Source organism: Aedes aegypti, chromosome 2 (assembly GCF_002204515.2).
Source record: "Aedes aegypti strain LVP_AGWG chromosome 2, AaegL5.0 Primary Assembly, whole genome shotgun sequence".
Lineage (NCBI taxonomy): Eukaryota > Metazoa > Arthropoda > Insecta > Diptera > Culicidae > Aedes > Aedes aegypti.
The window spans coordinates 378,119,154-378,147,140 of record NC_035108.1 but is presented as its reverse complement, the minus strand read 5'-3'; the positions used below and the strand labels follow the sequence as shown (position 1 = coordinate 378,147,140).

The window sequence follows — 27,987 nt, the reverse complement described above, 5'->3', positions numbered from 1 at the left end:
CAGTCGCAAAAACGGTCCCACTCGCTGCGGCCAAGTTGCTGCTCGCTGGTCGTCATTTTAAGATGGCGCATTGAAGTGAACAGCAACGCGAAATTTGTGCCGTGTACTGCCAAGAAGATCACTGTGCAATCACAACCGTAGAATCTGGACCCAGTGCCGCCTCAAAACAAAAACAGTGGTGACCGCGAGTGAAAACACGTAAATTTTGTAAGGTGAATGGTGTGAATTGCGGTAAAATTTCGATTTTTCCGCTAGTGATTTTCGACCGTCTACGATCGCCTTGGTGAAGGAAAAATTTCTCTTCGACTACGTAGCCCAGACAAGAGGTCATCCAAAATGGCGTCCATTTGCAAGTGATTTAAATTTTTCACGGTAGTAAAAATTGAATTTCGGTTGTTTAGCACAACTTTTTGCCGTGGATTTCAACGTTTTTCGATGAATTGGTTAAAACGAAACAATTTGAACGTGAATCCCCGTGGATCGTAACAACTTTACTTTGGAATTATAAGGAAAAACCCTTTGGAATTCGTCATGAGCCAGGTAAATAGCTTGTTTATTTACTAAATACGACATTTCCGGCTAAAATAATCCGTTTTTCATGTCCCGGGGTCGTTCCGCTCTCTGGAATCAGCGTCAGGGCGTGGCTTGCCCTCAGCCCAAGTCTGGAATTTCGCTTGAAAAAGACAAGTCTTTGGAGCCAACTTAGCTCTAGATGGGTTCCCTGGGAACAAAGTGGCCCATTTGGGACGGAAGCAGTGCCTGTGCCACCCTGGAACCCGTTTAGAAAGCTTGCGCTGGGCCCGTCCGTTCCAACGAGCCCACTTTCGTCGAAATCGAAGGGGGACCCTTTTTCGCAAATTGCACTTTTTTCCCGGCTGGCAGGCTTAAATAGCTAGAAAAAGTGGTTCCCATTGTGAATCCGGAGCAAATTTCCGGTTTTCTGGCCGTTTTGGGGCTTTTTCACGCCCCTGAAAAGTGCCACGTCACGTGGAATTTTCTAGAAGCACGCGGTCCAAGTGGAATCCTTAGGAAAATCGGGATTTTCGGTGGTTTTTCAGAGTTTTCTTGCTTCGGAACGTTGTTTACCGGTAAAACCATTGCTCCGGAGTGGTCGTTTGAGAATTTCGGTCGTTTTTGGACTTTTTTCACGATTACGTAATTGGTCTCTTTGTGGTGAAAAAAATTCTGGAGATGGGCAAAAAGTGGGTTCTGGCCGGATTTCCCACAGTATTTCAGTGTTTTTGGCGGGAACCGAAGAGCTGTGATCGATTCCGGTGGTTACGGTTGTGGATTTTTGGGATTTGTGCGGTTTTTCAGCTTATTGCGTCGTAGGCTGGTAGGGCCAGTTCAGCTGTTGGCTGCCAAGGAAGTTGTGTCTGGTTCTGCAAATGTTCAAGCTCTGGATCAGAATCGATTCCAGGGAGCGAATTTTATAGGTTTTGAGGTGTTTCTGTAATCTTCTCTGTGATAATTTGCCTCCGGTGACCTTCAAGTGCTTACAGAGGACATACCGTTCGAGGGATGTGATTTACTGGCCAATATAAGCCGAGATCTGGAACGGGAGATTGGAATCCGGTGTCGGAATCTACGGATTTCTATATATAGTTCAGGTGCAATCATGAAGCATTAGTTTGTTGATTGAAGTGATAGAAGAAATATGTATAAAAGTTCCTAAAACCCTTGCTTTTGTTTCAATATGTGACTTGGAATAAGTGGCTATCATAATTTAGTGATTATTAGAACTGTTGTGATATGGTTAGTATAGTGCTGTTTAGCTTTTACATGTTTTATATGTACAAACATATGGTTCACATTAAAATTTGTGTATCAAACAGACGCTCCGGGACCTATCGAAGGCATTTAGTATTATATGTAATTGATAAGTATTTAAAACTATAGTTTGCTTTACAAATGTATTGTTTAGAACGAATTTCCGACAATAAATATAGTCTGCAATGTATCTATATTTCTTAAGTCATCCGAAAATCTCTAGTTTATTTTTATATATTAGTCAATTCAAGAGTTTAAACATATATTCTTAACATTATGCTTTGAAAATGAGATATTTTCTATTAAGTAGTAGTTATCCGTTTGAAAAATATGTATAAATATCCATCATATCACAATTCTAATGATTTTACACGTTATTTCTGATCTAACATGTGGTACTTTTAGCTTGAAATATATTGGAATCTCCTAAAAATATTTATAAAAAGACAAAATTATAAAAAAAAAACTTGAGCGTTGTTTTGTGGAGAACAGCAAACCGTTTATTTCTGAATTAAATTGATTTAACAACAAGTGGCGTGTAGTAAAAATGAGTATCGTACTTGTATTGTCATTTTTATTTACATTGAAGTAAGCAGGCGTCGGTATTGCCTTCTGTTTTGGTATTGAAGAATAATCTAAATATGGTAGTTTTTTTAAATAAAGAATTCAGTAATGTGATATTTATTTAAAACTACATATAGTCTCCATTAAAATGTATTGCCCAAAACGAATTTCCAACAATAAAAAAATAGTCATGAATTCATCTATATTTCTCAAGTCATCCGGAAATCTTTAGTTTATGTTGTATACTAGTCAATTCAAGAGTACTTGTATTCTCAACATTATGTTTTGTCTACTATATCACAATTCTAGTAAAAGCACTAATGTTTCACGTTGTTTCGTGCTATTAGAATAGTCAATCATCTATTTTTGAATGAAATTTATTGAACAACGAGGGGCGTGTAGTAAGAATGAGTATCTTAATTGTATTTTGATTTTTAACCTGTTTCTTGTACCACAATTGAATTAGGCAGGCGTTGGTATTGCTTCCTGTTCTAATATTACAGAATAATCGAACTATGGTGAAGTTTTTTTTAAATTAGATAATTCAGTTATCTGTTCTTTTCTTTTTATATATTCACTAGAGATTGATCTATTGCAAATAGTAGACTAGTTTTTGCCAATTCACAGTGGAGAACTTATGTGTCATTTTTGTAATAATTAAATTATTATCCCTGATCAAAGGCAGTTTTTATGCACCGCAGAACTTAGTTGTACTTTATATTTGGTAACTTCTTTTACAATCTTAGACCAAAATTATAGTAGGATAAAACTTATTGAATACCTGTTTCTATTTTGTTAGTTGCAAAATAAATCTGTTGAATCCAAACAATGTTTAGTATTTCAGAAATGCATGTGATATTTTTCTTCTAGATCTTCTTCTTCTTTCTGGCGTTACATCCTAACTGGGATAAAGCCTGCTGCTCAGATTAGTGTTCTTATGAGCACTTCCACAGTTATTAACTGAGAGCTTTCTTTGCCGATTGACCATTTTTGCATGTGTATATCGTGTGGCAGGTACGAAGATACTCTATGCCCTAGGAATCGAGAAAATTTCCTTTACGAAAAGATCCTCGACCAGCGGGATTCGAACCCACGACCCTCAGCATGGTCATGCTGAATAGCTGCGCGTTTACCGCTACGGCTATCTGGGCCCCTTTTTCTTCTAGATATATGTATTGATAAAAACATATAAACTGCCTGATTTAGAAGCTTTACCTGTTGTGCGGTATTGGCTTTCAATAATTAAACAAGAGCTTTCTTTGCAAAAGTTGCCATTATTGTATTCGTATATCATTCGATGATACTTTATATCCAGATTTTGAAACATCGTGCATGAATACAAAACTAACGAAAGTCGTTCACATACATTTTCAGCAAAGCTTCCCAAGTAACCATGGAGCATTATATCATTGCTTATATAAAGCACCTGCATTGCCGTAAGCCTACCATTAAAGTAGTTTAAAAGTGGAAAAAGGCCCCCTGAACTAATATGCAAGATTGTTTATTAAGCAACCAAGCAATTCATAAAGTAATATTAGTGCATTGATACATTTGTAATGTAGCGTTAATGCTCTTTTGCTTAATGAAAGTTGAAAAACTTGAAAACTAAAAATAAATATTGTCATTAAAATTAACGTGGTTTCCGAGCATTTCCAGAAAAGTTTCCAAATAATAGTTTGAGAAATATTATCAACAAAATAATATTGCTTTCTTACAGAAGTGATCATATATGCATTAGATATAAAGAAATTTGTTCCTTCGATTTTGAGTTTTTTTGTTTCGGTATATTCCATAACTCGATAATTCCATAAGTCGATGGTCCCTTGAATATCGAGTTATGGAGAGTCGACTGTACGTGCAATGTTATAATGCTTTGTGTTACTTGGGTGTCTTTTATATCCGAAAAAAAAACGAAAGCTGCAGTTGGTTTTCATCATAACTCGCCGTGCAAATCAAATGGAGAGTCACCTCTCTCGAGTCGAGAATGGTCACCTCGCTTTACGATACCTACAATTGTAACCTCACGTCACTCGTAGAACAAACCCAAGGATGTATAGAAATTGCTTCACTGATTCCTCGTGTAAAAGCTTTAGTGATTTTCCAAAGATTTGTTTAGGAGTGCATTCAGAGATCCCTTTATAAATTCCTCTATTGATCCCTAAATCTCAAAATTCCTACAGTGATTTATTTAGGGATGCTTAGCAGAATTTCAGCAAAATTTGCACCACGAAACTTCAACGCACCTTCAGTTGTGCATACTACGTTCGTTTGTACGAGTTTTACAGTTATTCTTCCACTAATTTTTATTAGGGATTACTTCGAGTATTCCTTCACGGATTATCCTTTGTCTTGGCCTTGGCCAAAGATTATTTCACAGAATCTACTTGGAATTCAATAAATTCGGCCAGAAGTTCCTTTAACAATTTCCTTCATAGATTTCTTTGAGGATTTACCCAGCATTTCATCCAGACATCTCACTTGCAGTCTCATTTGAAGTTTTCTCAAGTCAAATCTCCATGGGTTCTGCAAATATTCATTGTACAATGATACAGTAATTATTCCTTTGATTTCATTAACTGATATAGGTTTCTCCAAGTGTTCCATCCTGTTTTCATGGATTCCTCTAGAACAGTGATTCCCAAAGTGGGCGATTTTCTGGTCCAGGGGGGCGAAAATTTGTAAAACTCAAATTGGGGGGCGAAAATACTGAAAAGGGGGCGAAAGTTGGATCAATTGAAAAACAAATATAGATTCAAAGTTTGTAAGAAACAAACAAATTTTAGTGATAACACATACATCCGAAGAAGAACTTATTTGTCACCTAACTATTTCATCTGTTCTTTACCTCTAAACGCGCTCAATGGTTTTTGCAAAAAATAATATTGAATGCATTTTAAAATCAGAAATTACGTGAGAACATTTGGCGATGCTTGAAATTTATTGCTAAGTCCAAAGTAAAGTTTGGTGGCTTTTTCTTAGGGAATCTTAAGAATAAGGCAGCTTAAGTTTCTATTATTTCTCACGCACTTGTTAAACTACTCATTGTGATGTTTTGAATCAAAGCTTCAGAAAAATCTAAATTGAACGTTGTATTTCAGTGAATGTAGAGTTGAAAAATGTGGGTTTACTGATATTTTTTATATTTTGTATGTAGATTGGGCTATTTCCAGAACAGTCGAATATGTATTACCCAAAATTTCGTAAATTTTATTTCAACAACTTAAAAAAACATTAAAAAGTAGACAAAAAAGCAGAATGTGAGCTTTTTCGGTGATAGCAGATTAGCTAGGATTAAAGATTTGTTGAATCAAACACAATTGATGCATATGATAGATATTGTATGACTCTTTTATGGATATACAAGTAAAATACACTTGTTTTGGGGTATTTTTATTGAAGCATTATGATTGACTGCTACACCGTTTCAATTTGACCAATTTTCGGTATACTTCTGATATTGATCCATACTGCAACGTAAATTTAACGCGTAATACAAATTTACACTAAGGGTATTCACTTAAAGTCGCGTAAAGTACAATTCTGCGTAACTTTAGCAATGAAAAATTTCAAATGAAATATTCCTTATTTGATTCGGTGGAATGTCAAATGAGATATTTATAATCTAGTTGTCTATGAATCTAGGGACTGTTAACGTCAAAACTTCATTTCAAAACAAGATGTTCCTATTATTTCAGCTCGAAAGTGATCATTTTTCGGAGTTTATCCAGGTTGAATTTTGCCATTTTGTAACGTAATAAGTGTTGATGTTAATGATTAGGGTTGGCGCGACAACTTCTCTATCGAAAACTACGAAGTTGAATGATTGGAAATTTCATATATGCTTATACCACGACCATTGCAGCTGGTTCCGGATTATCGGCGATAATCAATTGCCTAATATGTGGTGGAAGATAGCCCAGTAGTCCATATTTCATTGAAAACAGTTTTTGGCGACTCGCTTGAGTTGATTAGGGGAAATTTTATGCCCGACTCGAGAACTATCTCACACTGCATTAAGTTGATTGTTTTCCTCACTCACTTGATATGAAATGGCCAAGCTATGCCCGGGGATTTTCTCTGAACAAATTTCACGAAACCCAACATAAATGTCCTCGAACAAGATCTAGGTATTTAATCCTGATACATATGGTTCCGGATCGTGATAGAGGTTTTCTTTAGCCACTTGAAGCTTTGATTTATAGTGCATGCCCATCTTGCTTCCAACTGATTATCGAAACTTAAAAATGCATTCTTAGTATTTGTTCCAACAATAGAAAATAATGTCATTTTTCAGTTTGTCAAAGCGTTCTTGGATTGATATGCCGTTGAATTCGATCATCCCGAAATGTTTCATTGGCAGTTTACGCAATGTCTTGAAATATTTAGGATAACCAATTTAGCAGGACTTACGCAGAGGTTTACGCTGTTAAGTGAATACCCCTACTGTTACTTCAGAAGGGCCTAACTGACATGAGTAATTTCTCTTCATCGATCCTCTCTTTCAATAATAATTGCGCAAAACTTGATAAATCTGTAATATTCATTGTTAATGAAGTAAAATAAAGTGATTCTTCATTCTTCAGCACAAAAATATGTTATGTATAAAGCATCTGTTTTCTGCAATAATGCCAAGAGAGCAACGATGAAGAGAAATCTACGATTGCAGATAAGCCCTTATGAAAAAAATATGCTGAAATGTTTAAATTTCATACCAGGGGGGCGATTCCAAAAAATATTGGTCTCAAGGGGGCGAAAGTCAAAAAAGTTTGGGAAACACTGCTCTAGAAGGTTGTGCAGTTTGTTATTGTTATTATTTATTAGAAGAATATGAAGAACTTCCTGGCATATCCCTTCCTAGATATGCCTAGATAAGTTTCTAATTGAAATTATAAATATTTTTTTACAGCAAACTACGTTGAATCTCTGAAGTTATTTCTGGATATATCCTTAGAGGAATCATGGTAAAGATCTTGAAGTAGTCCTAAGAGAAAAATCTTTAGAGTTGCATGGAAGAAATACTTGATGAATTCCGGTAGAGCTTAAGATTTCCTGAAAAAGGCCACGACGATCAACGATTGTGAAAAAAGCATAAATAGTGCTTGAAAAAACAATTTTGGAAAAGATTTAAATATTTAAAAAGCAATTATTTTTTTAGATGTTCTTCAATAGTTTCACTATTGTAACAGTTAAATCGGTTGAATATTGTTGGTTGGACATTTGGCCTAAAGTAAAGCCATTAAGTGGAAAGACTTTTTAATTAAGTCAATTTTGCACAATAGACATTTGTCATAACGGTCATTTTTGGCATGAAATAAATAGAAAATATGCTGAGATAAATTCCTGCATTGAAAAGGCGCCTGATCTTGAGAAAAAACTACAAATTGAACATTTAACATTTCACATCACTTTTGCAAAAGAAAAAATAGAATACTAAAAATTACTGGCAAGGCGAGCAAATACCTTTAAACTGTTTTAAGGTATTTGTTCGTTTTACTAGTGATTTTTAGTATTTATTTTTTTCTTTTGCAAAAGTGAAGTGTTAAATGTTCAATTAGTAGTTTTTTTTCTTAATCATACTCTAATAATCCCTTCCATAGATTTTATAAAAAAGTGTATTCTGATCTCGATCAAATATTGTTATGCCAAATGATCCAGATCAAAACACTGCGTGCCCTTTACAATACTTAAGAAAATTTATGCTTCGAGGTCTTCCCAAATATCAAACTGCCTAAAATCATTAGCCAGAACATTGCATTTGCTCAAATAAAATTCTTCAATTCATTACATCAGTTCTTTTCCCACTGTTCTCTCCCCCAAACAGTCAAAAGAGGACAAAAGCGACTCGGAAAATGAGTCGAGTAGTGACAGCAAAAGCGAATCCGGCTCGTCGGATTCGGAGAGCGAGAGCGGATCCGGTTCGTCCAGTTCCGGTTCCAGCGATAACGAAGACCAGCAGCAGAATGAGCAGGATAGCAGTGTGAACACCTCGGCGCAAAACGACAACGCGCAAGATGGTTCCAAGCCGGAACAGAACGGAACCGCTTCCGGTGATGATGAGGAAGACGTCAATAATGCCAGTGCAAATCATCAGAACGCCAGCAAGTCTGGTGAAGAGGAGGAGGAAGAGGAAGATGAAGAAGAGGAGGAGGAGGTGAATAGTAGTGGTGCTGCCGCTGCCGAGCAGATTAACAATAGTGGCGAAACGAACAACAGCAAATCGCACAGCAGTGCCCAATCGGGTGGCTCCGGATCGGAAGAAAGTGGCGACGAGGATAATCAGAGCGAAGCCCAGAACGGATCGGATTCGGACGACAGCGGCAAACCGAGCAACGCCAGTCAAACGCAGGAAGACGACGACGACGACGGTTCCGGAAGTCACAATTCGGATGACGAGGAGGAGCAGGAGGAGGAACATTCATCAAAAAGTAGTTACGATGTAATATTTGCCTTCCTTACGGATCATTGGTTGTATTAAATTGTTACTCTCTCTTCACTATGTTCTTCTCTCTTTTCTCCGTGCTTTGGCGGGTGTGATTAACGCACGGTAGGATGAGGACTATGCCGCTAACCGTCGTCGGAACAACGCACGCAAGAAGGCTGCCGCAGCGCAAGCCAAACGCAAGGCGGCCTCGTCATCGCAGCCCACGAAGAAGAAAAAGAGGTAAGTGATGTTATCTTCTTATCGGAGAGCTATAAAAAAAACCTGGTGATAGAGTGCGACAATTTTCGTATGTACAATTTTGTATAGTGTGGTTTGCTATTTCAATACTTAAAAAATAATGCGCTCTCGGGGTAGGCATTGAATATAAATAGAAAGCGTTGTGTTTGAATGGGCATCTAATTCTTCCGAAAGAGGTGCACGGAAAAAGGACTACGTGATTATTGAGCTGAAATCAAATTCAGGTTAACTTCTGTTTCCATGAGTCCTCTCATGGCGGAGGGGTAACGCGCCCTAACTAGAGATCAGGGAGTCGTGAGTTCGATTCTCACTGAGAAGACGTGTAACTTTTTCGCAAAACTTCACATCAATTTGTCCATTTAATCCAATTGCAAAGCATATGTAATGTTTAGCTTTTCGGTAGATATAGAAATGGTTAGAAAGCTTATCAGTGAATTAAATTGTCATCGAAACAGATGCAACACAAACAATAAATAAAAAAATAACGTTCACAATCGTTTGTCCCAACTCTTGCGGATTAGGATAGAATCTCAAGAAAAAAAAATCAGGACAGACACTGGTAGCAACATTGTAATTAAGCAGTTGTTTTAAACACAGAATCAAATTTGTTTCATGGTTATTATTCGATAACGTGGCAATGTTTACCAACACGGAGAAAGTATTGTCATATTCTGTTCAGGTTGTGATAACTATTATTGCGGAATGAGATTGTTGCAAAATTAATAAGAGAGGACAATGTTTGTTACCGTCGTTGGGGTGAGAATGGGTCAAAAAAGGATATGTACGAGTTATTTATTGAATAACTATCGCAATTTAACTCCAATAAACTTCAAATTTGGTGTGTATGTACTTTGATGGTACATTAACAACTGTCCAAAAAATTAAAGAAAAATATTTATTGACTACGGCACTACAAGTGAATGAAAAATGACTCAATCTCACCCCATCGAGGGGGTGACATTGGGTCACTGTAATTGAAATAACTTGTTTTTGAGAATATGATTGCAAAAACATTTACAGCTGGAAAATATTGATGAAATACGACGCAAACAAGACGAAAAAACATCTAAGATGATTCACAAATATGATAAACCCAATTAAAAGTACGATTATAACAAAAAATTGAAGAGCTATGAGGAAAAGATATGTAAACCCAGCATTTATTGTCAAGTTTACATAAATGTTCTCGTTTTTTCCTTCAAATTGTCTCAAAGGCCATGAAGCCTTTTGAGTTTCGCCAAAAGTGTACAGTGGCCACACTATTATGGGTCACCTTGTCACGATTATTAGTCACTCTGTTCCACATGCAATGTAAATGCAAATGACCCATATTAGTGGGTGACCCATAATAGTGTGACCACTGTACTTATTATCTTAAACCATCGCAAATAGTTAAATTTCGGTGCGATATTCTACGATCAAAAGATTTCAGGCAGTTGTTAACGTAATAATCCAGGTATTTCAGAGTGTGTATCCTTTGACAGATACGCGTATTTCGACCTCAACTGTAAGGCCGTCTTCAGTGTCGTGTACTCCGTGTACTAGAGTCGAGTCTAGTACACGACACTGAAGACGGCCTTACAGTTGAGGTCGAAATACGCGTATCTGTCAAAGGATACACACTCTAGTGGAATTAAATGGTATAGTACTAAATTCGGTTTTTTCATCTACTTAATAATATATAAAAAAAAACAAATATAACTTAACGATGTTGCTGCGCTTGAAAAACAGTTGCTGTTTTGAGAAGTTGTCAAAATGCGTTGCATTGTGATTCAATGCACGGAATTCTCAAATAGACTTGTTTGATGTTTCAGCGATGCTGTATTTAGAAAGAATAAACACACCTTAATGAGGAAAGAGTACACATGGCACCGTAAAACAACAAAAAAGTGGACTTGTGATTTTCTTCACTATCGTTCCTCCATGACCCAATCTCACCCCCATTTTAAATGTTTTAGACACCGTACCGAAAAAAAAAATATTTTTTTTGTGGAAAAATCGAAAAGATTCCAGATAATACGAGTGAAGTGTATTGAAAAGACTTACAACCTTCCACTATTACAACAGTACCGGTTAAAGTACATGCGTGATACTTTGCACAGGAGAAATTTAATGTTGTAAATTTTCTCCAGTTTCAACATACAAGTTTGTTGAAATATTGAACAAAAACTACTATTGTTAAAAATGTATATTGTGATTAATTTTGTGTAATAATATATTCTCTATCATAAGAATTATTAATTTAAGTAATACCAGCAAAATTAGCTGAAATATTTCATAAACGTATTTTTCCGTTTTGACACAATCTCACCCCCTAGACCCATTGTCCCCCCATCGACGGTACTGCTTGTTGGTTGAAAATTGATTAACTGAAGCTTACATTTGGTGTATTTGCAGTACAGGTCGGACTCGATTATCCGGGATTCGATTATCCAGAATTTTACACTCGATTATCCGGAATATGTTTTTTAATATTGTTTTTCTGTTCCTATGCACAATTTTGAGATAATTAAGAATTTATTGCAATATAAATATGAATGGTTTAGCAGTTTTGGACTTAAGTAAGGAGGGTTGGAAAAAGGTTTTTTTATGCTAATTAAATGTTTCTTCTCTTCTCAAGATCCCAAATGTTCCTAGAAATAATTTCTACACGGGAAAAAATTCTGTAGTAAAAATAACTATTTTAGCTGACTACGCCCTTTCTTAAAACTACCATGGAAATTCAGACCAATTTACTATGTTTTCGGTACACCCCACCGCATTACTGGTACATTTGACAGAAATAATTTACAACAATCTGATTCCAACTACAGACATGGTAAAATCAAGCGCATTTCTAGTCTGCTGAAAATTGCCGGTGCGAGCGCTTAACTTAACCCTCTAAAATGGTAGTTTTTACCGCACATTTTTTTTTTGCGTGTAGTTATGCCACTGCATTAAATACATAAAACAACAAAAAAAAAGATAATATTGAAGTTCTTTTATCGCAGAGTTTAATTTTTCTTTTAGTGATTCGATTATCCGGAGTGAAAAAAATGATACTCCGGATAATCGAGTCAAACCTGTACCTATTTTTTTTTTGTTTTTTACAAGGGGGAAATCTGCAAACAGATCCCCTGAGAAGATAACTCAGGGAATGCGGGGATGACGCACCAACGACGACCCGCTAAAACCAGCCTATGCACTGTGCATGAGCAATTCATTTAGAATTGCTCAAGTGGTGAACAGTGCATCGACATGACCCTTGGACTCAGACCCTCATCTCCCCGGAACCACCTTACGGTATTTCTTCGGGAAGGGACCAGTGCATATAGCACAACACGTGTAGCAGAAGTAGCCTAGGCAAACTGCTTCTCCTAGCCGACTTAAACAATGTTACAAGGGACCAGCCTCGGCAGGGCTAATCCTCTGCAGCCAACTCTTGGTCGGCGCGCCATAGACGCTGCAATTCTAACATAATGTGAGTGACAGCCGTAGTTACTGCATTCCAGCACTCGGCATCCGCACACATTCTCTCTATAATATTGTCGGGGGACGTGTCCCCTCCGCATGTAGTGAGCATGCGACCTCTCACAACAATGAAACGGGGGCAATCGAACACGACATGCTCCGCTGTTTCCTCTACACCAGCACAATTGGGGCACGCAGGAGATTCTGAGTGCCCGAACCTATGCAGGTACTGTCTATAGCAACCATGTCCTGACAGAAACTGCGTCAGGTGGAAGTTCACTTCCCCATGGCTTCTACCATACCAATCTGACACATTTGGTATTAGTCGATGGGTCCATCTACCCTTAGTGGAGTTATCCCATTCCTGCTGCCAGCTTCTGAGCGTTTCCTCTTTACACGTGTCGCGGACTCCTCTGGTACCCCTTTGGTTGAAGCATTGAACATCTTCCTTGATGATGAGCCCGATGGGCGTCATCCCGGCTATGATGCACACGGCCTCTTTAGATACCGTCCGGTATGCACTTGCTACTCTTAAGCACATTATCCTGTACGTGCTTTCCAACCGCTTTAGGTTTCTGTTCGTTCTAAGCGCTTTTGACCAGATTGGTCCTCCATACCTTAGTATGGATAGCGCCACGCTTGCCAGCAGCTTGCGTTTGCTGGCAATTACAGCAGAGCTGTTAGACATCATCCTCGAAAGCGCCGCTATAGCCGTAGATGCCCTTTTACAGGCATATTCAACGTGGCTAGCGAAGCTCAGCTTGTCATCGATCATTACCCCAAGATGCCTAAGGGATCGCTTGGACTCTATGGTGCAATCACCTACCGAGATAAGCGCCCGTTGCTCGGACTTGCGGTTGTTGACTACCACCACCTCAGTCTTGTGACGGGCCAGTCCTAGTTTCCTAGACTTCATCCATTCCTCAACCAGGGAAATAGAGTGCGCTGCTGTCAACTCTACTTCCTCCATCGATTCACCATAGACCACTAGGGTGATATCGTCGGCGAAGCCAACAATCTTAACACCCGTCGGAAGGGGCAGCCTCAGTACGTCATCGTACATCGCATTCCATAACAGCGGGCCCAGGATTGAACCTTGAGGTACTCCCGCGGTAATTCGAACGCTTTTCTGCCCCTCCTCTGTGTCATACAGTAGAATCCTACCATCAAAATAGCTTTCTAGAAGCTTACACAACTGCACCGGTACCTTGAGGCGGTGAAGCGCGTGTGCTATTGCTTCCCAGCTTGCGCTGTTGAACGCATTCTTCACATCCAGAGTGACAACCGCGCAGTAACGGATGCCGCTCCTTTTATGCTCGATTGCCACCTCAGCTGTTTGAACGACCGACTGGATGGCGTCCAGAGTAGATTTACCTTTTCTGAATCCAAACTGGTTGTTGGACAGGCCGTCCGCACTCTCCGTATACGGTACTAGTCTGTTGAGAATCAACCTCTCCAATAACTTGCCCGTCGTATCTAGTAGACAGATAGGTCTATACGCCGACGAGTCACCTGGTGGTTTCCCCGCCTTTGGTAGTAGCACCAATTTCTGTCGCTTCCATACATCTGGGAAGATTCCTTGATCAATGCAGCGTTGCATCGTGGTTCTGAACATGTCCGGATCCGTGTTCACTGCCGCTTTTAAGGCAACATTCGGGATACCATCGGGTCCCGGTGCCTTGTTTGACGCGAATGATTTCACGACTTCTGCCAGCTCTTCGTTCGTCACTCTCGCCACTTCTTCTCCTTCATCTGCCGCATACGGCGCTGGGGGCCATGGACTTATGGGATGTACCTGTACCTGTACCTATATAATATATCCATATACAGTTAACTCTGCCTTACTCGATATTCTGTATCTCGATATCGAGAACCATAGTAAAAGTTGGTTTCCATGGCTAACTCAAGGGACCATGGATTGGAATATCGAGTAAGGGAGAGTTGACTGTATATTTTTGGGAATATTTCTCGCATAATCTGAGATAACGCCCTAAAAGCCATTGGTAATCACGTGTGTAGGTCGTTGTTTCTGAGCAAATGAACGAATCAACATTCAAACTAACACCACTGGCAGGTAGAGGATGATTCTTTCTTTACCATAGCGTTGTTAAATAACGTGTAACACCATGCGAGATTTCTCTTATCTTCGCCAAAACTGGAGCTTCTACTCTACAAAAAAAAAAACAAGAAAGTGTTAGCCAACTTAACACTTCTCAAAGCAATATATTGAAAAGTGAAACAATTCAAAATTTTATCAAATTTGTATGGAAAAGAAGTATGTAAACTTCTGTGCCCCAATATTCTGAAAATCTACACCACACATATTTGTCACTTGAAATTTTAAACAATTTTAACACAATCTTTGGTCACTCACTTTTTAAGCTTTCCGCTAGTGCTGCAAAAAAGCCAAAATAAAAAGTGTGTTACTGTTGGATGCTTCCTTTGCAAGATTAGTGCCTTTGAAATTGTGGTGCAATATTGCTGCTTTGCCTTAAAGTGTTAAAAAATCAATGTTTTTAAATGCTGGAATATCAGTTTATCTGGTTACTTTATTAGTTTTTTTAGTTGATATGGTAGACAAATATATCTATTGTCGCATTCGTTTTTAAGGTGTAAGTTACACCATAGTTTTTCATAAGCGATGAAATACGGTATTTGTTGATAGTTTTAAAACTCCGCTAAACATGTTTGCAACAAGGAACATTTCTTTGATTAAACTCGAAGTTTGCTTTACTTAAAACCACGGTCGAAATTATCAATCGCCTATATTGACACTCACTGGGTAAAATCTTCGTTGATTTTCATTCGTTTTATCCTCACCTGTGTGTTGTCAACAAAGAAAAGCAACGCGCTTACCACAATATTGTCAATTCTTTTTTAACCTGCTGATACTCTGAAATGAATAAAGTGATACTCAACCGCCTGTGATAATCGGAAACGAAAAAATGATGTTCATTCGAGCCAGCTTGATTTTTTTAGCTTCGGGAAGTTGTAATTTTCGCACAAAGCACACGATAGACGCGTGATTGTGATCGATTCCGTGGATCAGATCGTTCATTCCTCGTATCAAAGCATATATTTTTAATTACAGAAACCTCATTGATCCTCAGTTTTCTAAAACTGACACTCTTCTGCTCGCGAAGATAAAAAAAACACCAATGACTAACAGACATCTTTGTTTTCTTCATCTACTTTTGTGCCATCTCCATTGGTACAATCATATTGCTGGTGCTGCGGTTACTTTGATGGTGGCATAAATGTCAGTAAATTGAGTGTAGTGAGGAATCACACACATTTTGAGAACTCGTCCTTACGATTATCGGAAGGAATGTTAGTGTGACGTCCATTGTTAGTAGAGACCGAGATCACATCTGCATCTTCATGGATTCCACAGGAAGGAGTTTTGTTGGTGGGAGAGTTCAAAAGCTACATAATCAGAATTCACCTTGATAAGTGATGCGATTCATGTAGCCTCAATTGAATAAAGTTAGCTATCAGTGCGCCGACATTTATTTCTAATGTCGCCTTATTCTAAAATTATCTCATATGAAAATCGCCATAGCATTAGATTGTGTGTGTGAAGTTATATGCATAACATATGAGATGACTTTTCTGCAGCCATGTCCATGATGTATGCAAAACAAATACGATCTACGAACCGTGTGAGCAGGTGAACATCATTTGCATATCTAGTATATGCTATCATAGTCTAACAGAATATTTATATGCAAAACTTGTATCTTCTGAGTGCATCCAATGTACTTTTTATTGATACTTCGGATAGTTGATACTAGATACTAACAAATAACGAAATTTTCCTTAATTGTTATGTTGTTAACATTTATTTCAATAAATTTATTTACTAGTAACATGTAATAAATTCAGGGTTATTTTTTGTTCGCCAATGAGAGAACCTAGTATCTTTCCCAGTACATTAGCGTTTACGGAGTTTTTTGGTTGGTGTCCTTGAACGTTCATAGTTTTCCTAGAAAATGAACAAAATCCAAATTTGGTGTTGACATTATTTGTTCAGTATTACTGATTAGTTAAAACACATACAGTTTTTACTTTCCATTGCCAATTATATATTTATCTCAAATTTTTGATTCCAACTTCAATTTTCTTGAGACGAGACCATTGGTGAAACCAAGGGTGAAACATTTTGCACACTGAAAGAAGAACAATCCAATCAAACTTCGTTAACAAATCAATATGAAACTTACCATTCAAAATTTACAAAAGGGCAAAGGAAAGAATGTGCTAAACCTTCAGGATTTTTTCCAGTTCGTCTTTCACTCTCCAACTGTTGCGGTGGTTGCGATCACTGAATAAAATCATACTGATGATATGAAGAATACGCAAATAACAAACGCGTTGCCTTTGAACCCGCCGAAACTATATACGAAACATGTACTGGTTATATGTCTTGTGCATACACTGAAACTGAAACAAGCGTTGCAGTAATGAGAACCATGAACGTGTTTTTAAATTTACTATTCCAACCACGATTGAGCTATCATGAACGCTTTTTTTTGCGTTTTGTTCCCTCTCAATCCAACCGCGTCGATAGCCGAGCGGCTAGCGTTCGCGCTTGTCGATCGCCAGATCCTCGGTTCGATTCTGGTCTGCTGCAAGTTTTTAATCATGATATATATACAAATGGTGCCAAGGTAAAATTGAATGCACAAAATATTGTAAATAAATGCGAATTTAGTCTGCACAAATCAAGTGGCGTTGTGTATTTAATTTAACCCTCTGATATAGTATTTTCAACCGCAACGCTGTTCTCAGTGTATAGCTTCAATGAAAGCCAATGACTGTAATGTTCATTAAGATGCTGTTGAATTAGAAGTGCTTTGCAGATTTTACGCATATTTGTCCATATCAATGTTATACAACAAGGATACAGTAGAATTGATATGAAATTTCTTATAAACTACCCTGTTCGATTCATTTTAGTGTAGTGACGTACCATCCGTAGTTTGTTAAACGATTAAATAAATGCCATATTGCCACGATACAAATTTTTGTTATTACAAACATGAAACGAGCTCACCAGTTCGTAATCCATCCGCGGTTGAAGTTACTCCGCCAAACAAACATATCCCAATCATTTTCATACGGTTGTTAAAACGTATACAGCGTAGCGCATCGTACATTTTGCCTATTGTATACCCCATGCTAGTACTAACCGAATAGCGCCTTCCGCATTTTTACTAGCGCTGGCTTCCTTGTACATTAAACCTAATGCGTAGTATATACCTGAAACGTAAAGCGCTCAAGTAAAATTTCTCCTTTTTACCAAAGTAATTTTGACAGCTGATTCAGTGTGAACGAAATGTCACTTTTACTTGCGGAATAATTGAGCGGCACATTTGAAATCAGCTCTACTTCTCAGCAGCGTACAGCTCAAGTAATTTCGGTAGCGTAATCATTCCTTGACCGTTTCTTGTCCTATCCTTTTGCACAGTGCTTATGATTAGCGTGTCAACCATAATGTCGGAAGTAATGCGCTGTATATCATCTGATGATCTATACAGCGCTCTACTTCCGACATTAGGTTCAACGTACATTAAAGGCAGCACTAGTAAAAAAGCGGAAGGCGCTATTCGGTTTAGTGCTAGAAGGGGTATACAAGTTTTTCTTTTTGCGCGTCGTACGTCATCATACAGCGGGAGAGTCATTTCCCGGAGCTGCACCAGGCGGTACTAAGCTAAAACAATAGCTTGGTTTTGGATGTAGTTTAGCATCTACTAAATGGAGTGTGATTGTCGGTGAGTGATTCTCAATTGTTATACGAAGGTGACACAAGTGATTTGCTTTAGTGATGATCTCGAGATGGTCATTGATTTTCGCGAACTGTTTTCACATGCATTCTATGCGTGTAAGCAGGTCAATATCCATCATCTGCTAGTCTATCATTACTATTACCTTTAGTTATCTCGTCCTTTGATACTTTTTGCTACGCACCATTCAGATGTTCGGTGTAGTGCTGTTTCCATCATTCAATTGCGACATCCGTTTGACAAGACGTCAGATTGGTATCGATCAACTCACAGTTCATTTTTTAGCTTTCAGAAGTTTATTGTAAACCCGCGTATGTACCACTTATTGGATTCGACAGTAACATAGATCTGTTGTGTATCCGCATGAACAATGCCTTTGGATATCCAGTACTTGTTCAGATAATGTTGGATTCGGAAACGTGTTGCATTCTTGTGAGTAGAACTAACTTCGCTTCTTCCGAGCGACGTTTTTGCGGGGAAACTGACAAGTTTTGCCGTCAAATGGCCTATTGCTGCTTCTCAAGCATCCATCAGTTCTCCACATCAAATCAGATGTCCATCGTATGCTCCATCCGAGGTCCTCAAGAAATGCCCTTCTGAACATTGAATTCAGGGTGGATGGCATGTGATCCTTTTCTACATTTTGTTGCCTGGCGTCGGTACCATACATTGTTAACAGTGACAGTTTAAGCATATAATTTAATGGATCTTTGGGCTTTTGTCGCTTTCAAAGAAAAGCAAGTGCAACTGAAATCTATGACATTAATCTACGGTCATATCTTGTTCAATATTAGTTGCAAAGCCAGATCTGGGTACCTTTTGAACTAGGGCGTACTGCAACAGATTTCAACCTAATATATCATATTTTTGTCGTCTCATAGTTTCACCTCAGGAGCTCGTATCTTGTGCGATTGTAATCCAAGGGGCAGAGTCATTTCTGCCTCGAATAGAAACACACGTTTGTGGAAGGTGCTCCCGGGAACTTTGGTGTCTTTCGAAGAAACTGTATAGCCTTTGTTTCGGATATCCTTTGAACCGCTATGGTTTGCAGAACTTGGCTATTGATGGTTTAAAGTGTCTGAGTTTTAGAAAAAAGAAAAAAAACTTTAAAAAGTAATTAAGAATCGATATTTTGTAAATTGCTCATCGACATACACCTTTTTCTAATTGAATTCGGTTTGGTGAAAGTCCATGTGAAATCTTAAAATAAAGATGAGGTAAGAAACAGTTTTCGAATAAATTTATCTAGAAATTTTCACAAATTTTAGTTTTACATCTATCGATGTCACAGTTCTAGAACATTCCTTTACAAATGGTATTGCGCAGAATCGGAAAATTTTCACTCAATGACGACACACTAGAGCTATAATTATCAGCACACTCTTCCGGGAGGTGGAATTTTTGCGTCGAAAACTAATTCGCTATCATTGCACTATGGTCCAGGAATCAGTTTTACGCGGAAAGATGCATTTTGAGCTTTAGAATGAAACATTAGACAAAAACGGTCTTCTACAAAGTTGTTTGTATTAGTTGAGCCCTTTGTTTGGTGTTATTGAAAATTAGGGTGGACCACATTTTCATAGAAATTGTGTAACTAACTTTCTTATTTGTAGAAATTATATTATACATGCTTCAGCAAAGTTGTAGACCATTCAATTTCAAGCAACTTTGCCAAAAAAAGTTTTTTTGTATCTCTTAAATTGACCGATTTAGAGCTTTTTTCCTACGGTGACATAGGGTGGTCCGAACAAAACTGGTTTTCTGGCTCTAGAGTTTTCAATTCAAATTTCTCATCAAAGTAGTCTATGAAACACTTTTAGAGCTTTGAAAATTGCGTAATTTGGTGAGTGAAGAAACTCGCTATCTCCTTCCGTTCAGGAGTTATTGTTGTTTTTCTCTCAAAAACATGTCTACTTTGATTGTGAATATCTCTGATTGGGGCAAACATAAAAAATATCTTTTGACGTCGTTCAAAAGACAAAATAAAATTGTATATTATGTCAAAAAATTACAGATGTGTTATTTTTGTAACTCTAATAAAACGTCTTGAAAGTCAAATATTTTTTATCACAAAAACTTTAATAACTTTTGATCTAAAATAGATATCATCAATATTTTTGCATGAAAATTTGCGTTTTGTTAAGTTCTAAAAGTCGTTCATAGACGACTTTGACGAGAAAATAATATTAAAAAAACTAGAGTTGGAAAACTTATTTTTGTTGGACCACCCTGCGATGATTAGGAAAAAATGCTCTACATTGGTCAAATTTTGAGCTACAGAAAAACTTTTTTTGGCAAAGTTGATCAAAATTTTAAGTTCTACCGCTTTGCCTAAGAGCATATACCAGTATTTTTGCATATAAAAAAGTTGATTATATAATATGTGTGATATTGTGGACCACCCTAGTTTCAAATGAAACAGTATGTAAGCTTACATTTTTAGAAACAATTTTGTAGAAGATCATTTTTGTCTAAAATTTCATTTTCATGCTCAAAATGCAAAATAGTAAAGAAATACATACTATGAAAATCTTCAAAATAGTTTTAGAGCCCTATCTTTCTTATTTCGGATTTCTCGTCAAAGCGGTCTATGAACGATTTTAAGAACTTAACAAAACGCAAATTTTCATGCAAAAATATTGATGATAACTATTTTAGTTCAAAAGTTATTAAAGTGTTTCTGCTTAAAATCCTTTGTTTTTCAAGGCATTTTATTAGAGTTACAAAAATAACACATCTGTAATTTTTTGATATAATATACAATTTTATTTTGTCTTTTGAATGCCGTCAAAAGATATTTTTTATGTTTGCCCCAATCAGAGATATTCACAATCAAAGTAGGCATGTTTTTGAGAGAAAAACAACAATAACTCCTAAACGGAAGGAGATAGCGAGTTTCTTCACTCACCAAATTACGCATTTTTCAAAGCTCTAAAAGTGTTTCATAGACTACTTTGATGAGAAATTTGTATTGAAAACTCTAGAGCCAGAAAACCAGTTTTGTTCGGACCACCCTATGTCACCGTAGGAAAAAAGCTCTAAATCGGTCAATTTAAGAGATACAATAAAACTTTTTTTGGCAAAGTTGCTTGAAATTGAATGGTCTACAACTTTGCTGAAGCATGTATAATATAATTTCTACAAATAAGAAAGTTAGTTACACAATTTCTATGAAAATGTGGTCCACCCTAATTTTCAATAACACCAAACAAAGGGCTTAACTAATACAAACAACTTTGTAGAAGACCGTTTTTGTCTAATGTTTCATTCTAAAGCTCAAAATGCATCTTTCCGCGTAAAACTGATTCCTGGACCACTGTGCATTGTTTCGTTTGTGGTTCTATATTTGCAGCAGTAATCGTTGGAAGTCGGAAACATCGGAGGACAGCGATGCCAGTGAACCGGACAGTTCCGAAGATGAGGACGACAGCCGGAGTTACGGAGCCCGCAGGGCAGCAGCGAAAAAGCGTCCAGCTCCTGCACCGAAACCCAAAGCATCGGCAAAGAAAAAGAAACGCGCTGCAGCTTACTCCTCCGATGAAGGTAGTGATAGTGGAGGGGAAGCGTCGCGACAGGGTAGAAGTAGGAGGAAAACAGCTGTTAGCTACAAAGAGGCGAGTGGTGATGAGGTAACCGATAGCGAAGACTTGCTGGAGGTTGACCAGGAAGCTGAGGAAGCTGCTGCAGCAGCTGCTGCCGAAGAGGAGAAGACTGAAACGATCGAAAGAATAATCGGTCAACGGATGGGCAAGAAGGGTGCCACCGGAGCGGCAACAACAACTTATGCCGTGGACGAAGGTGGTGATCCCAATGAAGGTGTCGATGAAAATGATACGGATAACACAGAACAACAGTATTTGATCAAATGGGCTGGATGGTCTTACCTTCACTGCACGTGGGAATCGGATGAAACACTGAAAGAGCAGAAAGTGAAAGGAATGAAAAAGCTGGAAAATTACATCAAGAGGGAAAAGGACATCGAATATTGGCGTAAGTACCAAGCCGGTCCCGAGGATATTGACTACTACGAGTGTCAACAAGAACTTCAGCAAGATCTGCTGAAAAGCTACTACAACGTCGAACGGGTGATAGCTCAGGTGGAAAAGCCTGAGGGTGGTGGAATAGATTATCTGTGTAAATGGGAATCACTTCCTTATGCGGATTCCACATGGGAGGATGCAAGCTTAATAGTGAAAAAGTGGGAGAAGAAAGTAGAGGAATTCCAAGATAGGGACAACAGTAAGAGGACTCCGTCAAAGCATTGCAAAGTGATAAGGAGTCGACCGAAATTCCATCATTTGAAATCTCAACCCGATTATCTGGGCGAGGATCGAGGCTTGAAGCTCCGAGACTATCAGATGGACGGTTTAAACTGGCTGGTACTCACATGGTGCAAAGAAAACTCCGTCATCTTGGCTGACGAGATGGGTTTGGGTAAAACTATTCAAACTATCTGCTTTCTGTACTATCTTTTCAAAGCGCAACAACTGTATGGTCCGTTCTTGTGTGTTGTTCCCCTGAGTACGATGACTGCGTGGCAACGCGAGTTCGCCATATGGGCACCAGAGATGAATGTCGTAACGTACCTTGGTGATGTAGCTTCGCGTGAAATCATCCGTCAGTATGAATGGTGCTTCCCCAATCAGAAGTTAAAATTCAATGCTATCCTGACAACGTACGAGATTCTGCTCAAAGACAAAACCTTCCTAGGAAGCGTTAGTTGGGCAGTCCTTTTGGTCGATGAAGCACATCGTCTGAAAAACGACGATTCCCTATTGTACAAAGCTCTAGAAGAGTTCGACACCAACTACCGGTTACTTATTACCGGAACGCCGCTCCAGAACTCCCTCAAAGAACTGTGGGCTTTGCTCCACTTCATCATGCCAAATAGGTTTGACACGTGGGAATCGTTTGAAAGGCTCTACGGAAACACCAGCAATGATAAATCCTACACAAAACTGCACAAAGAGCTTGAGCCATACATCCTTCGGCGAGTGAAAAAAGACGTCGAAAAAAGTCTTCCGGCGAAAGTGGAGCAAATCCTCCGGGTTGAAATGACCTCTCTTCAAAGACAGTACTACCGATGGATCCTCACGAAGAATTTCGACGCCCTGCGGAAAGGCACCAAAGGTTCGATCAATACATTCCTAAACATTATGATCGAACTGAAGAAGTGTTGCAACCATGCTTTGTTGACCAAACCAGAGGAATTCGAAAATCAGACGAATCAGGACGAAGTGGTAGTTCAGTTGCTGAAGGGATCCGGAAAATTGGTCTTGTTGGACAAGTTGTTATGTCGACTTAAGGAAACCGGCCACAGGGTATTGATATTCTCCCAAATGGTGCGGATGTTGGACATTCTGGCGGAGTACTTGCAAAAAAGGCATTTCTCGTTCCAACGATTGGACGGCAGTATTAAGGGTGAGCTACGAAAGCAAGCGTTGGATCACTTCAATGCGGAAGGTTCGACGGATTTCTGCTTCCTGTTGTCGACTCGTGCTGGAGGATTGGGTATCAATCTGGCCACGGCCGATACGGTCATCATTTTCGACTCAGATTGGAATCCTCAGAACGATCTACAAGCGCAGGCCCGTGCACATCGAATCGGGCAGAAAAATCAGGTCAACATCTATCGTTTGGTGACGGCACGATCTGTCGAAGAAGATATCGTTGAAAGGGCGAAGAAGAAGATGGTGTTGGACCATTTGGTCATTCAACGGATGGACACAACTGGTCGGACAGTTTTGGACAAGAATGGAGGAAGCAATTCCACCAATCCGTTCAACAAGGACGAGTTGTCGGCGATTCTGAAGTTCGGAGCAGAGGAGTTGTTCAAGGAGGACGAGGAAGGAGATGATGAACTGGTATGTGATATTGATGAGATTTTGAAACGGGCGGAAACTAGGGATGAGAACCCAGAGATGCCAGGTGATGAATTGCTGTCGGCATTCAATGTGAAGACGTTCGATTTCGACGAGGAAAAGGAAACATCTGCAATACGTAACACAGTGAAACCACCAACGGAAGCCGAACAGGATGGTGACACTAAAGATTGGGACGAGATTATTCCTCAGAATTATCGGGAACGCGTGGAAGCAGAGGAAAGAAACAAAGAGTTGAGCGATCTGTATCTTCCACCGAGGAGAAAAACTCTTCAGCAGTTGAACCAAGAGGAAGGTGGTGGTGGTGGCAAGAAAAAGCGAAAACGGCATGCCGATGACGATACTGAAGATGAATCGGATGGTAGCGATGATGGTAAAACCGGTAAGAAAACGAATGCTAGAGGTAGACCTTCAAATAAGGAGAAGATTCCTGGTTTTTCGGATAACGAGCTGAGGCGACTCATCAAAAGCTATAAAAAGTTCCCTGCACCGCTGAAGAGGTTAGAAGCAATCGCAATCGATGCAGAGTTGCAGGAGAAACCCCTTTCCGAGCTGAAGAAGGCTGCTGAAATGTTGTACGACCGGTGTGTTCAGTTTATGGAACATTCCAAAGAGAACGAAGAGAAAGAGAAGAATTCCACCGAAGAAAAAGCCAAGCGAGGTCCTAGGGCGGCATTTTCAATTCGCTTCGGAGGCGTATCGTTCAACGTAAAAACTCTGCTGCAGTGTGTCGAAGAGTTAGCTCCACTGGATGACTTTCTTCCTCAAGATCCGGAAGAGCGGGCGAAATGGATTTTGAACATTAAAACCCGATCAGCCAATTTTGATGTCGACTGGAACAACGAAGATGACTCGCGATTACTGCGGGGCATTTACCAATTTGGCATTGGATCCTGGGAGGCAATGAAAATGGAAGAGTCTCTGCAACTATCAGACAAAATTCTATTGAACGAAACCGATAAAAAGCCTCAAGCGAAGCATCTTCAATCTCGAGCCGAGTATTTGTTGAAAATCATCAGGAAACACATCGAACTGAAGAAAGGTGTTGGTAAGAAGCCTCGTAAACAACGCAAGCCTCGTGGCGAAGCTAAAGCAATTTCTGCGGAAATGGTTCATTCTCCGTTGTCTCCGGGCATTCACAAGGAAGAAGCGGAAAATAACGAAGTGTCCGCGACGGAAGAAAAGAAGGTCTCTACTCCAAGTATTCCCAAGATCAAGAAATTGTCCGAGTCGGATTCACATCACCATGAGCATGACACGAGCTCAAATGGTCCTAAAGAAGATCACAAAGAACCCCACAAGGAAAAGAAAGAGCGGAAGAAAAAGGAACCGAAAGCCAAAGAGACCAAGAAAGAGAAGAAAAAGAATACGGGACCAATGCATTTCACGGCCAATAACGAACCGTGTGCATTGAACATCATAGGAGATCTGGACCCGAGCGTGTTCAACGAGTGTAAGGAGAAGATGCGACCGGTCAAGAAAGCACTTAAGACGCTTGATAACCCGGACCAAACGCTACCGGCGGAAGAACAGGTCAGTCAGACGAGAGCTTGTCTGCTCAGTATTGGCAATCAGATAAACCAGTGTCTCTTGGTCTACAAGGACCCGGAGAAAATCAAAGAATGGAGAAGCAATCTGTGGTACTTTGTGTCGAAATTCACCGAAGTCGATGCAAAGAAACTATTCAAACTGTACAAGCACGCACTGAAGAAGCGAGGCGAAGGTGACGACAGTCACGGAAGCAACGAGAAAAAGAAAGATCACCATGGTCATCACCACCATCATCACGGACACGGTCATGGTCATCATCATCACGCCAAGGATGGTGCCAGTTCCGCCCAGAATTCACCAGTCAAGGAAGCTAAAGAAAAGTCGGATAAGGCTTCGAAGAGCATTCCAGGAGCACCGCAGGCTCTGCAAACGTTGGGTAAAATCAAAAAGATTAGCAAAAAAGACAACAGCCAGAACCAACAGAGTGCGCTGGTAGTGTCAACGCCGTTGGCTGAGCAGGAAAAAGAGAAACCCTTGCTTAGCGACCGACGAGACAGGAAAGAGAAGAAGCGCCTTCATGGTGGAACCGGTGTACCTGATCGAGGAGGTGATGACGGCAAAGATGACGGATCATATCAATCGAAGCGCAAGTTGGAAGATGGCGAGTTGGACGAGAATAGCAAGGAGTACAAACGATTGCATGGTGATGGAAGGTAAGGAGTTTTGCTTTCATACGAGAAGTATACATCTCTAATGTAGAACAATCTCTCTAATTTAGGAACAATCGGGATCGAGACAAAAAATGGGATGATTATGATCGGGATCGTGGCTCACGGGGCGGTGGCATGTCCCGAGGACCTCCCGGTACGCCTCAAGGAATGCGCGGTGGAATGTTTCAAGATGGAGGAGGGCGTGGTGGCCCCTATCCGGACGATCGATGGAGTAGTCGAGATAGGTAATAATCATAGAACTAACGGACACTTTTTGAGACTTTTTGACACAAAAAGAAATGTTTTCTCCTCTACAGGTTCAGTGATCATAAACGTGACCGATACGACGGTTACAATCGACACCCGCCATCAAATTACCATCGCGATCACCGAGATCGGGATCGAGGAGACCGATCCTATAAGGATAAACGAAGGTACGTATCCGTTTAACGAATTTGGTCCACCATCACTTACTTTCGTATGAAATTTCATTTCTCAATTTTATACAATTCTTTTTTAATTATCAGTGCATAACTTAAGGAATTTTTCGTTCCATTTCTTGCAGTAGATACCCGCCTGCCCCTGGAGGTTATCCAAGCAACCATTACGGCATGCCACCGAGTGGTTACTATCCGCCGGGTGATAATCCGTACCGATATGCCGCAGGGTATGATCGTGGAGGAGGTCCCCCGGGTGGTGGCGGTGGTGGCTCAGGGGGAGACTTCATGGACTATCGAGGAAGTGGTGGCAGCGGCGGAGGAGGACGTGGCGACTACGACCGAAGGCCACCGCCCCCGACTAGCTCGTAGCTTCCAAGGGTGAAACCACGAAGGCAGTGAAGCTGTGCATGTGACGGCTAGGATCTAAAATAGACTTTTCTCAATATAGTGTACAGAACAAACGACAGATTATTTAACTCAGAAGATGCTATATAACCTGATATATAGTGAGAGCAATTTGGTACTTTTTGATACCACCATAGGGGCATAACTTATAGGAACTAGTTATTATTTTCTCAGCTAACGAGAGAATCTTGTTTTAAACTCAGTTGATAATTTATTAAGTCGCAAATTTTGCAAGTAAACAAAAAAAGCGCATCCCAATTGTTTTTTCTTTCATTTTCCGTTTGCAATCCCTATTGAGGGACAAACTCATCTCATATTTCATCGGACGTGTAAAATTACAGTTTTGGATACCTCAAGTTTTCGTCCCTAGGTTTTAGACCGGCAGTGGAAGCATTTTGTGTTCGTAATCGTACACCAGCCCAGTTATGCGGGGTGTATAAACAAAAGACGCGAAAATCCGATTCTTTGTGTTCATGCGGACGTTCTAGGATGCCGTCTCTAATTATTGTGACATGTACAGTTGTAAAAATTAAATACAGGAGTTAGGTCGTAAGCAATCCGCATGCTCTAAAATAAAGGAACACTCAACCAAGTGAAACTGGCGAAGCTGTGGTGTAAATGTGCGCTAAAGACTGGCAAATTATGTCGTAGCTAAGGCTTAGGAGAAAATCAATTTACCAACTATTTTAATTTATACCAACACAAACCAATTGTCGATAAACAAAAGTTTATTTTAATTTGCAAAAAAAAAAGAAAATTAAGCCGTGAATGGCTGCCGAAAGAACATATATTGTTTAGGACCGTTTTTTT

At 39.4% G+C, this 27,987-nt stretch overlaps 1 protein-coding gene across 2 annotated transcripts; it reads left to right on the top strand.

The window, feature by feature from the left end:
- On the top strand, positions 1–27,987 carry LOC5565307 (chromodomain-helicase-DNA-binding protein 1). Of its 2 annotated transcripts, none has more exons than XM_001649616.2 (7): positions 1–540; positions 8,156–8,770; positions 8,883–8,995; positions 21,602–26,335; positions 26,401–26,577; positions 26,650–26,766; positions 26,901–27,987. In XM_001649616.2, exons 1-7 carry the CDS (start codon positions 532–534, stop codon positions 27,139–27,141), a joined length of 6,006 nt encoding a protein of 2,001 aa, XP_001649666.2. In that variant the 5' UTR covers positions 1–531; the 3' UTR covers positions 27,142–27,987. The 2 variants fall into 2 exon arrangements, with proteins under 2 accessions (XP_001649666.2, XP_001649665.2); XM_001649615.2 differs by having other exon boundaries at positions 26,898–27,987.